Source organism: Ooceraea biroi, chromosome 8 (genome assembly GCF_003672135.1).
Source record: "Ooceraea biroi isolate clonal line C1 chromosome 8, Obir_v5.4, whole genome shotgun sequence".
Lineage (NCBI taxonomy): Eukaryota > Metazoa > Arthropoda > Insecta > Hymenoptera > Formicidae > Ooceraea > Ooceraea biroi.
In genome coordinates this window covers 13,150,596-13,163,300 of record NC_039513.1, presented here as the reverse complement: position 1 = coordinate 13,163,300, position 12,705 = coordinate 13,150,596, and the positions used below count along the sequence as shown (strand labels likewise).

Sequence of the window (12,705 nt, the reverse complement as noted above, 5' to 3'; positions counted from 1 at the left end):
TTTAAAAACGTTACAATTATGGAACGATTTCTGTAATGCTTTAGCTTGCAAATTGAAAGACAGATCGCAATAATCTATCATTCTTCAATAGCAATAATTGAAAGCAATTAAATCTGTTCTCGCCTCGAAGAGCGAATCGTGATTGATGACGGTTCGGCGAGTGATCGGGCGGAGCGAGCTGGTGATCGGGCGGAGAGATCAGAAAACCAGACCAGTCTATAATGTCTAATCGTATTTATTTGTTCATGTAGTGTAATAGTCGCTATACGCTTAAATACAGGTGGTCTATTGCAGAAACGAATATACCAAAAAACTTAATAATGTACACGCTATTTAAGTGATTTTTTAAATAGATATTCATCGATTACATCGTCCAACAAGAAGGGGGGGCGGGGAGGGGGGGGGCATTAATATATTAATTTCATGATGCAAGTCGGTCTCGACGAGTCGAAGGTAGCGCGATAGCTACTAAAAGAAGGGTCGATTGCGAGAAGAAAAGGAAATGGTGTAAAATAAAGGAAGACGAGGAAGAGAAAGGAGGAAGGGGCGGAAGAGGATCTCTATACAAAACTGATCGGCGTGAGGCAAGAAACTCAAACGCACGCGGGAGTAACGCTATGGTACAAAGTTGACGAGATAATACTTTTTTTTTCTTAACGAGAAATTATACTGATTATAATCTTTTCTCACTCCTCTTCGTGGATCTTGCTCTCACGCATTCACACACACTCTCTCTCTCTATCTCAGTTTCTCTCTTTCATGCTTTCTTTCGCTCTTTCTATCATTCTCTCCCGCTCACACGCTCGCCCTCTCACTCGGTCTCTCAGTCATGCATGCATTGTACGACAATGGCTACAATATAATAATTGTTATTGTGATGTAAAACGTAACACATTAACGCTTTGCGAACGAGCGAGACCTTCGAGGAATCTAATCGATTGGTTAATTAATTAATTAATCAATTAATTAATTGTCATGCGTGTACGTGCGCTGCTTGCGCGCAGAGTTCAACTACGGGCAGTCCGCGCGGCTCGGAAATCTCTATGCAAAAGTTTCGTCCCGCGGATGATTTCTCGTGCGCGCGAGAGGGATCGCTCTCGGGATTCGGCCACGTGCTCTGCACTCCACTGCTCGCGCGAGTGCCGTTCCGCAGCCGCGCCGTTGGCGACGTTCGTGGCGACAATGGTACCGTCTCGCCCGCGCCGCGGGAACGGCCGAAGTAAAAGGAGAGGAAAGCAAATATCTTACATAAAATCTCAATACTCTCTTTACAACGTTGAAACTCTTCATCTTTGGTAGACACTAACTAAATAAATATCGTCGCTTAGAGTAAAGGGTCATGCTCGAATCAAGGATAGTCGTGAGAGAGTCCTGCTCGCGACTCGTCGAGATAAAAGATTCGAGGATGCACGAGACGTCGCTTTGGAGGTCCATCCGCTCGATGGACTCTCGTGGACCTTTTGGTCGCTCTGGTTTTTCGTCTCTCGGTGGTCTCGAAGGGAGGAAAACGCAAATGATCGCGATATTCGTTCGTGCCTGGCGAACGAAAGTCACGCGCGAGGACGACAATCGTGTCTTGTGCGATTCGGAATAAACTAGAAAAATATACGCTCGTTAACGGGGTCCCGCGGTACGTTTCTGGTGCTCGAGGATGCCTCCTCGTGGTGCTGCGAGCTCCGATATTAATCGGTCCCTCGCGTATCATGATACACAATTGGTACACGGTGCGGCTGGCGTGCGGTGCGTAGGTACGGATGATGAGAAACAGGGAAAATATGCAATTCGTCGATCAGGGGAGGGGGAGAGCTGATTCGTGTGTCGTCCGAGTGCCCGACGAGTGTTCCTCGATTGGATCGCACTGGAAGATCCAGTTAGGATGATGGCATACCGATCGATCCATCATCGCGCGACCAATGCGAGCTTTTCGGAGGATGTCTTCCAAGTTTTTCCGATTGCACCGGTAAACCGACATAAAACTTGCGATCATCCACGTGTTCCCGATGAGTAACAAAAGCGGAAGCTTCCGAGTCGAATGTTCCCGCTCGACCAAGTCCACTTTCGTCAATCTCTACTCGTCCGCTTGATCGAGGGTTCTCAAGTCCGGATAAGGATTCGTAACTCGCCACTTTCGTTTCGTTCGTGCCGAACGAAGCAAAGTCGCCGTCGGAAGACTCGCGGTCGCGATGATGCGCTCTTTCGACTGGTCAGCGCCGATGCCAGGCGTTGTCGTCGATCGTCCGTCAAGCAGTCGGGAACGATCACGGACCTCGGACGAGTCGCGCCGGTTTCACTTTTCAGTTTTCATTCGCGTACAAATAAACTTAGCCTAACGCTATGTCACATCATATAAACTCGACGAGAATTCTCTACTTGTTGCTTCGGTCTGCCTATTTACTAAAGTAGCCTCTGGTTTTCGCACGCCATTCCCTCTCGCGTTTTTTTTCGACAGGCGACTCCCCGTGTTCTCGGGATTTCGCGAGCGCGAATCGACACCGGGGCTACTGCTGCTGCTGTTCCTGTTACTGTTGCTGCTCGCGCGCCCGCACGGTCAGAGCATTTTTCGAGCGCATGATCCTGTCGATATCGACAGAGCTCCTTTCGGAATTCACTCGGAATTCACGCGGTCCGGAGTCGCAACCAGGGAAGACTCATCTCTTCACGTTCCTCCGAATAAGCCTCGTTTCCCCCGAGCAACGAAGATGCTCGTGCTGTTCTGCGAGGATCGATCACACGATCGATACCTTTTCTTCGCAACTCTGGCAAAGATGCAGCGAGATCTCTTGCTCGGGAGAGGTCTGATCGTGCCATATTGCTGCACTCATGTTCGACTCATGTTCGGAGAACGCGTCGCGTTGGTCCGACTCGATCATCTCGCCTCCTTCGCGACGTTCTCCAAAGCTGACGATCCTCCGCGCTTAGCACGACGAGCTCTTGAGTTCGCCGATGTCAGCAATGTTCTGCAGCAGGGGCGCGGCCTCACTGTTCACCTGGGACTTGACGTTGAAGCGCTGCTTGCTCAGCGCCGACAGCAGGCTCGCGTTGGTCGACATGAGGCGCGAATTCGCGGCGCCCAGGGCGGCTATTTGCTGCTCCTGCGCGTCGATCACGCGCTGCTTGTACGACAACGCCGCCGACATCTTCTGCTGCTCGCGACGCAGCTCCTCCTCCACGGAGATCAACCTGCGGGCAAAAACCGGGCACGTGTTACACGTCGGGATTGAAGCGGGGACACGCGAGGAAGAAAAATTCACAGAGAACTACGGAGTGTCTCGTCGGAGATGTATCCCTCAAAACGATCTTTATTCTTCTAGAAAGTTATTCAACACACGATTGAAACAATTATTTTGCATGAGTTTTCTACGGCGAAGAATAAGGAACGTCGAGGAGCCAAGCAAAATGTGAAACTGAGCTTTGTCCGTGAATTCTCTCAAGCACTTGTACGATTTGCCTTTCCATCGTCAAAGAACAGCGCGACCCTCTTTGACTGCAAGACTGAGAGATGTTGCACGGCAAAGTCGAAAAGGAACCAAGCGCATCACGATGCATAATCCGTGAGACATCGATAACATCGATAGATATAAAAACCAAGCTGTAAGAAGCAGAGCACAGTGTCCGGTGCGGTAGTTCGATGCACAAAGAACAATCTCAGTGTAAAAAAAGAGGATCCTCTTCAGAAGCGAGAGATCCTGGTGCCTGCTCCGCACACTGTCGCAGCGAGCATGTGTACGTGACGAAAGGGAAAGAAGAAAGAAGTGTCCGCGCATCCGGGATTTCTTCCGGACGATCGATCCGCGATGAACGCGATCCGGACATTTCTTTCTCTGTGACGCACAGGTGAGCGTTGCGGGAGGATTACAGAACTCTTTACTCCGTGCATATGAGCAGAACATGTTGGAACGTGTGTCGTGAGGTGAGGTGTGTGTGTGTGTGCGCGCGTGTCGCTGATCGATGAGCGGCGAGCGGTGACGAGTTGATAGTTTCGTGATGAAGAGATGTCGAACGGTGAACGCGGTGTCTTTCCGCTCGGTTTAGTTAGTAGCTAACGGCGCGCGTTCTCCGCGACGGTGTTTTTTCACGACCAAGACGAGAGAGAAAAAGAGAGAAGCTGACATGTGAATGTAAAAATGTAAAAGAGAAGCTTAGAAATATAATTGACTCTTACACCAAAGGTCCAGATCAAGCCAGAGTATACCAAATGCAGCGGACAGAATGCACAAGGAACACACAATCAGTTAAACATACATCATTTCGATAAAGTAGCCGTTCATATACGGGTGAGTGTTTCCCCATTAGTTCCGTTAGACATAGAAAAAGTGGTACACGCGATTAGACGGAGTTCAATCTCTAACAGTGCGCGAGATAGAATGCGGACGGCGTAGTCCTACAGCTATCTGTAAAAGCCGCGTCGTTATTTACTGTTCGTAATACCGGAATCCGATCCATCCGGCAATTAATCTCTAGAATTTATACGCGAAGCTCGAAGGCAAAACTGTGCCTCTTACGAAGCAAGACTGTATCTGAAAAATGCCAATTGGAATGTTGCTCCATGAGAGACTGTGGTGGTTCTCTTCATGGAGGCTTCGAACGAAAAATGAGGACGAAACGGAAGATCGAGTGGCTGATCATGACGAGACGTCGAAATGAAGAAAAAAAAGACGCATAGAAAGTGATAATAATGAATCACGTGGTATCAGGGTTCACACTCAGGCAAAAGATCTGATAGTTAGCGTCAATAACGTGGGAAATGATGGCAAAGTACCTGGAGATGATGCTCTTCATGTTGTTGTCGGGCGCGAGGTCTAGATCGGCATCCTCGGTGGCGCCTAATCGCGTGCGCAATCGCAGCCGGTCTACGCTATTCTGCAGCCTCTCCACCTCATACATTTCCACTTCGTACTGGAAACGAAGAGAAACGTGGCGTGTTAGTTACGAGACAAGAGCGGAAAGGACATTCATACATTAAAATCTAGCGTTAGCCAATCAGAAGTCGTTCAAGACAGAGATCCATATAGAATATAAATAAAATAAAAAGTTAATAAAATAAAAAGAAATGAAAGAAAATCTTGTTAATGACAATTCGCGTCTCGTACAGATTTCGGGAAGTCGTGAGATCTCGCCGCGTTCCGGAAGTAACTCCGCGTTCCATGTGATTCGGGTTTCAAAATGATCAGAATCATGGAATGTTATCATTGACGAATCATCGTATCATCGCTCACCTGATCAATATTTCGATGACTGCGGGACTTGCTCCGCCTGGTGGTGCAGTTCTCCTCCTCGCTGGTGTCCGACAGATCCCTCGTCGAGTCGAGGGAGAGTCTCCTTCGCAGTTTTGTACAACATGTGTCCTGCGCGTGCTCCGAGTTGTTTCGGTGCGTCTGATTGTTCTGCCGCCATTGATTCTGGTTGTTCCTCTGGTGATTCCGCACATTGTTCTTGGACGGTGATGGCGGCGACGGGCTGAGATCGACGCCTCTCACGCTGTCGACGCCGCCGCCTCCGCTTCCCTCTCTCTCCTCAGAGCTGCTGCTGTCGCGTCTGCCGGTTCTCGCGTGGCTCGACTCCATGTGGTAGACGGGATTGGCGAACGCCAACGGCGCCGCGCTTAGGATGTGCGCGTTCGCGTTGTTGCTGCTGAGATCTACCGGGCTCGAACTTTGGCTGTAAGCAGCAAAGCTCTGGTAGCCGGAGGAGGCGACGTTGCTCAGCTGCGAGATAGAGATCTGCGAGCCCTTCTGTGACTTCGACTCGGACACTTCATCGTCCGCATATCGCAGCAGATCAGACAGCTCGTCGAGGTTGCCGTTGGCCGGTGCCTGGTTGTTCGCTTTTGAATTGTTGTAGTTGTTGTTGGGCTGATGATTGATGGACAACGTGAGATTCGTGGGCGGATTCACGACCACGTTGGCGTTCACCGTGGTCTTCGAAACGTTGTTGTAATTACGCTGCTGCGTCTGATTGGCGTTCTCCTCCTTGTGACAGTGGTTTCGGCTAGCTGATCGCGAGACGTTGTAGTTGTGATTATAGTTATCCTCGCGATCGTGGATATCAAGGCTCTGCAACCGCGCGACGTTGTGCCGGTGCTGTTGCTGCTGCTGTTGCTGCTGCTGCGAGACCAGGCCGCCGTTGCTGGGCTGATGGTTGCTCTGCGGCGACGCGGTAATGTTGTAGTTGGAATCCTTCAGATTGCTGTGGCTCTCCGAGCGCGTTGGGCTCGTCGGGTGCGTCTGGCAGTGGTTCACGTTCGCCAGGCTCGCGCTGGCCGTCAGCCTGTAACCCGGACCGGAGCGATTCGGTCCGAGTGGCCTGTGTTGCCGTGTAATCGGCGTCGGCGAGCGCGACACGAACGCTGGTGGTTCGAGCGGGTAATCGTCCGAGCTGATCTGTAGCTGAAGCTTGCCGTTCGCCGGCATGTAGGCGTTTCGTGGCAGAGTAGCCGCCCGAGCAACGTTCGGGCTGCGCGAACTGTTGTGCCCGAGCGTGTTGGTCTGCAGCACCTCGTTGCTGTCCCTGATCGTGCCGTTGATCGTGCTGTGATTGCTCAACGTCGACGTGGCCGAGACGGAGAGATTCGTGTTGCTGTTGGCGATCGTCGGGTCGTTGTAGCGGAAGATGTTGTTCTGCAAATTCGGGTAACGGTGCGCCGCGGGCACAGGGCTGGGTCCCGGCTGGTCCAAGGCCAGGGAGATCCTGTCAAGAATCTCGGGCAGTCGCGACGATGGTATCGACGGCGAGGACGGGGCGACCGCCGCCACACTTTCTCGCAGGAGAGCGTGCAGCAGAGACAATTGCTTGCCTAGGTCTATGTAGCCGTCGAACTCGAGCGAGTTGTTGGCCGGCGCGTCCTTTGGCAGTGGGCTCTGTTGAGTGGAAAGATCGGAACAATGTATGCATATTGATAACTTACCATTAAAGTATGAAATAAGATACGATTAAGATACTCACGCTAATTAATTGCAAGAAGTTCTTCATAGACGGAGCTTCGCGCTCGAGCAGATCGTTCATGAACTCCATGAAGTTTTCCTTGCCCTGGAATCTCGTAAAGTTTGCGAGGGTTTGAAGGGTTTTCGCCACTAGAGTGAGATTCCGCGCTGCTTTCTCGTTCGGATACTCTGAAGCAGAAATGTTTACTTTTTAGAAGTTATGCAAATGCATTAAAATATCTCACGCTACTTTTATTCAATTTTTATGTGATATACGATGCCCCGAGTTTCTTAAAACATAATCTTATTGCGATCCAAGATTGATGGATCATCTTTTAACTCACCGTGCGTAATGTTGAAAAGAGATGGGCTGAGAATGGCGGGGCAGAGGAATCTCAGGAAGATGGACGCGGAGATGAGATTGTCCGCGATGTCCTCGCGGCCCATGTCGGCCAAACGCTCGCGAAAGATGCGGAAGCACTCGCGCAGTTCCAGCGGGAAGTGCGCGTGGCTCGACAGTATCCTGCTCCAGGCCAGCTCGACGGCGTTGCGAAGATTCTGCTGTTGCTTGTGCAGCGCGGCGACAGAAGCGACCTTGAGCGGGTCCACTTCGCAGTCGCCACCTTCAACCGCGCCTCTCACGACGGCCCCCAAGGTCTCTTGCAGGTATCTGTCTCCGGTTAGCTTCAAGTAGGCTTCCATCGCCTTCGTGGCTAACGAGTTCCCTCGGAACGTGAGCCTCTCGTCATCTGAAAATGTCACCGCGTTAATTTTAAATGAATAATTCGATCATAAGCAACAATCACATTCATTGCTTCAAAATAGAAATACCTCGACGATAAAATCTTTATGCGCGACAAATAGTTTCGAAGAATGGGGACTGACCTATTCGATGAATGTCCATCATGACGAGATCGGCGAGGAATTGCGGTGCCTTCTTTTCTCGTTGCATCACCGCAACCAAGGCGGTCGCGATGTCCTCCTTCGCCTTGACACCGATCACGGGCTCTAGCTTCTCGCATAGCGACGGGTAATCGGTCTTCAGGTACTCCAGGAACTCCTGATACACCTGGACCGGAAGTATGTCGACTGATTGGAAGCGGCACTTGACTCTCAGTGCGGGAGGCTCCTTGAGCGGTCCCTTGTCACCTACCACGGGGTACCACTTCTCCGTCAGGTATCGCGACGTCACGTTGTGCACTGGTATACTCACGGAACCTGGAGAGAACAGTCGAAGAATCGTTAAAAAAAGTTTCATTACTAGATGAATGCAAATACATCATTTCGGAGAAAAAGAGACACTTGCCGATCAGGACGTTTTTGTCCTTCTTCTTCTTCCGATCTGCCTCCCTGTACAGATTCACTTGAATCGTGTTGACGGAGGGTAAGTGGTGAAAGTCGAAGTGCTCACCCCAGAAGCACAAGTCAGCCTTCAACTTCGCGGTGGTTCGCGCGTACAGGGTGCTGTCGAGGCAGACCTCGCAGAAGTATCGTTTCTTCGCGGGCACCCCCTTCGCTTCCAGCAACCAGATCTGCAGGGAGTTGTCCGTACGGCGTGTCTGTTCCGCATCCGGCTGAACGGATTTCCTTAAACTGTGGAAACATTCAAGAAAAACCTTGATCCATCATCTTGAACACAATCATCTCCACGAATTGCTCGGCCAATTCAATCGATCGCGAGCAAATCGGGACAATGATTCAAATTCCTTTAAAAATTTCCGAAGTGTAACGCGTAGCGAGCACGTGCATTCATGACAATGCATAATTTATGATAATGTGATCGATTTACATATTTATCTTTCTCTCAGCCTGCTGGCCGAAGACACTCGACTTGATTTTACGCGGTCGCGCGAGGGAGTCGCCGTCAAACGTCGTGCTCGTCTTCTGAAGGGCCGCGCGATGAATCTGGGACACCCCGTACGGTACCGCGGGGACGTCCCTCGAGATGATAATCGGCGTCGTAGCCGCATGACGAAAACGAATGGCCAGGCGAGACGGTTATGACCGCGATTGGGCGATAAATAATAAAGACGACGCGGTCACGTCGTGCAACCGACCTGTGCAACCACTGGTCCCGTTCGTGAGCGGTTCTGCAGCTGAAATACTTGGGCCCGCCGGTGCTCGGCGTGACCTGGAAGCAGTGGGGCCTGCCGAGGAGACTGGGATGCAGCGGCGTCACCGCCGCGAGGTCCATCGAGGTCACCGCCTGCCCGCACAGGAGAGACTCGTGCGAACGGCAACCCCGAAGACCGGCGCCTCGTTGCTTCTGCCGCTCGAGCTTTGTTACGCTCTTCGTCCTCTTCAGGGGATTCGACCGGAACGACCGCTTCGAGAAGAAATTCTGGAAACGAGGAAAAGCCATTTCGATTAAACATCGAATTTTATTCGACATTTGACATGTAATGAATCACTCGCGAGTAGCTTATTAGGAAAATATATTATAATATTGGGTTGGCCAAAAAGTAATTGCGTTTTTTTCCAATAGATGGACATACATGTCTTGAAATGTAACTAACTTCATTCTAAACCGCAAATTCATTATGTAGGTTAACAACTCACAGTTCAAGCTTGTTTTACAAAAAGAAAGTACACGATTTCGCTAACAATTGTTTGTTTGCCGTCGATTTCAAAATGGAAAATCAAAAAGAACATTTTCCTCATATTTTCTTTTATTACTTCCGAAAAGGGAAAAACGCTGTGCAAGCTCGTAAAAAGTTATGTCATGTATATGGCGAAGATACTTTAAACTGCGGCAGTGTCAAAATTGGTTTACTAAATTTCGATCTCGAGATTTTAATGTGAAAGATGCACCACGCTCAGGAAGGCCAATCGAAATTGATGATGACAAAACAAAGGCACTGATCGATTCCAATCGGCGTTTAACGACACGAGAGATTGCTGAGAATCTTAACATATCGAAATCGAGTGTTGAGAACCATTTAAAACGACTTGGATACATTAGTAAGCTCGATATTTGGGTAGCACATGAGCTGAAAGAAATTCATCTCACTAAGCGTATTGACATCTGCGATTCTCTTTTGAAACGTGAGGAAAATGATCGATTTTTGAAACGTATGATAACAGGCGACGAAAAATCGATCGTCTACAACAACGTCAAACGAAAAAGATGGTGGAGCAAGCGTGATGAACCTGCTGAAAGCACTTGAAAAGCAGATATTCACCAAAGAAAGATTATGCTGTCAGTCTGGTGGGACTGTGTATTTTGAGCTGCTTGCAAGGAATCAAACCATTAATTCAGACGTATACTGTCGTCAACTGGATAAATGAAATGATGCCATCAAACAGAAACGTCGAGAATTGGTGAATCGCAAAGGTGTTGTGTTTCACCATGATAACGCTAGACCACGTACAAGTTTGGTCACTCGTGAAAAATTGTTGCAGCTTGGATGGGATGTGTTACCATGATGTTACCACATCCACCATATTCGCCAGACCTGGCACCATCAGATTACCATTTGTTTCGTTCTTTGCAAAACGCCTTGAATGGTAAAACCTTTACTGCTGATAAGGATATCAAATCGTTGTTGGAATTGTTTTTTGCTGAAAAAGATAAGAACTTTTTTGAGCGCGGAATCATGAAGTTGCCTGAAAAATGGCAAAAGATAACCAAACAAAATGGACAATATATTGTTTAATAAAGTTTTTGTTTCCCATGAAAAATTCGCCTTTTATTTATATAAAAAAAAAACGCAATTACTTTTTGGCCAACCCAATACATTTGTACAAGTGAATATTCTCTTTCGGGTGTAACAATTAAAGAGTACTATTGTTTATGATAGTTTATATGACATATGAATATATAACGTTTAATCTTAATAGCTAGACATGATATTTCGTCTGATGCGAGAACCTCTCGCGTTGCCTTCGGCAATGATTTCTCTTTGCACGGATTTTGTGAATCGATCATGTTATACATTTCTAAACGTAATGCTCGGTGTTGCACCGCCTCTCGCTTTTTGGACAGTTGTTTGCACCATGAGAGAGAACGTCTCGCTCCACTTTCCGGCTCCGCGATTCGCAGTAGCAGTTTTCTTTCAGAGGCCACCGAGAGCGAGAAGAAATTTGGCCGGCTGCCATTCGTTGGAAAAACTTGATACGCTTCCAAGCGCATCGCGCGTGCGGGAGGAAACATAAAAGCGCTCGCAAAGCGCGAGGAGGAACAAAAGGAGACATTGCTGCACTGATATTTGAGAAGGCAACAGAGACCTCAACGAGAAACGCGATCGTCGACACTTAACAGCGTGAATTAAATAAATGATGCTCCATGTTTCCTTTTCCCGCCTAAAGCTTCATTTTATATACTTTATTCGATTTAATACAAAAGATACGTTGAAATTTAAGAGCGATGAAGAACACGCGTTCGCACAAGGCTCAATTAGCTTTTCGCGCAGTTAGTCGATATTTACCCTCGCGCTGAAGTAGTTGATGATCATGTTGACAACCTTTTCGTCCTCGTTCTCCTCCATCGGCTTGACACACATTTTCCTTCTCACCAGCCACGCAATCTCAATCTCAAACCTGACCGTAAGGAAAATTTTTCGGACAGGCGTTTTCGCTCTGCGGGATTGTCAGTGCGAGAAAAAGTATATCGAATATTATATCACAGCTACTCGCGCGCGTTTGAAATCGCGCAACAAGATCATGGATCGCACGTTGTTCAAATACTTCATCCCTCACTATACAGTTTTACATACATGATTCATCACGTGACGATTGATAATTCCATTGAAAAATCGTTCACCAAATTGGACACTGTTACACAGTATTTTTTGATTATGAATTTGCGAGATCTTCTGTGTAGCAAACGTTGAAGTTTCTTCAATTTTTTATTTTCACTCACCCCCAGCGTGACCAACTCTGTGCTGCCACAATAGTTCGCCAGAACAGAAGCACGCTTTTACTAGCGATAAAATAATATATAAAATAAAACACACGGCCGCTCGTGACTCTTCATGCTCGGCGTGTGAATGTTTGCCAGGTCTGCGCGTTTCGATGATTCACCGGGCACTCAAGTGATCATTTTCGATGAGCGTTCGCTTTTTTACAAGATCCGGAACGCAACAGCCTTGAGGATTTTTCGCAGCGCGAGTGGCACAACCAAGACTCTCCCATCGATCATTTCGCTTCTGATCAGACTAAGGTGCATCGATCTTCGCGCAAAACTCAGCTTAATTCGCGCGTTGCCAGGTCGAAAGTGTCACGAGGCGCGTTATCGTCGTAAAACGTCGCGTTATCATGCACGTGCACGCGAGATAAGGCTGGCCCAATGTCAGGATGCAGTCTAATCGCGCGTCGCAACCATGTCACGGATTTTGCGGTCGGACAGCAGAACACAGTCCGACAGCAGGGGGCACTCCAGGTACACCCTCTTCCTCGGGGAACTTGCCTGGCCGGTTTAAAATCACTCGATGATTATTGATCGCTCGCGCGAAGGCGTAATTTTATAATGCGAAGGCGAACCTGCTAATTCGCTCGCGCGATTATCGCGTCTCGTCTGTTTTCAGGCAAATTATTCGCTGGATTCCTTCCGGACATTCTTCGCGAATGATTCACGACAAGATGACAGGCTCTGAAAACATTTTGGAGGCTGGAGGCTTTCAGGTGTCTGACTCTGTCTCTCTTTCTCTCCTTCTTTTTCTCTGTTTCCTGTGCCTCGACCGGTGCTGTCAATGGCTCACTCTGTTTCGCTTATTCGTTTTCCTGACGAAGGCGGGACCAGTCTGGGACTTGAATTTCGCCTGGCGGGAGTTTCGCGTTTCGCGCT

At 48.7% G+C, this 12,705-nt stretch overlaps 1 protein-coding gene and 1 long non-coding RNA gene across 14 annotated transcripts in view; one reads left to right on the top strand and one right to left on the bottom strand.

Moving 5' to 3' along the window:
* The window catches only part of LOC105275051, a 184,689-nt gene that overhangs the window by 132,201 nt on the left and 39,783 nt on the right, over window positions 1-12,705 (top strand). The window lies entirely within an intron of this gene.
* The window catches only part of LOC105275048 (disabled homolog 2-interacting protein), a 308,710-nt gene continuing 296,222 nt past the window's right edge, over window positions 218-12,705 (bottom strand). For 12 of the 13 annotated variants that reach the window (XM_011331680.3, XM_011331678.3, XM_011331676.3 and 9 more), the window contains 8 exons: window positions 8,978-9,261; window positions 8,227-8,513; window positions 7,806-8,138; window positions 7,265-7,669; window positions 6,943-7,109; window positions 5,217-6,857; window positions 4,760-4,896; window positions 218-3,180 (listed from right to left, as the gene is read on the bottom strand). In XM_011331680.3, coding sequence (XP_011329982.1) covers window positions 2,916-3,180; window positions 4,760-4,896; window positions 5,217-6,857; window positions 6,943-7,109; window positions 7,265-7,669; window positions 7,806-8,138; window positions 8,227-8,513; window positions 8,978-9,261 — 3,519 coding nt within the window. In that variant the 3' untranslated portion in view covers window positions 218-2,915. The remainder of the gene's footprint in view (window positions 3,181-4,759; window positions 4,897-5,216; window positions 6,858-6,942; window positions 7,110-7,264; window positions 7,670-7,805; window positions 8,139-8,226; window positions 8,514-8,977; window positions 9,262-12,705) is intronic. The other variant, XM_011331675.2, reaches the window with a different exon arrangement.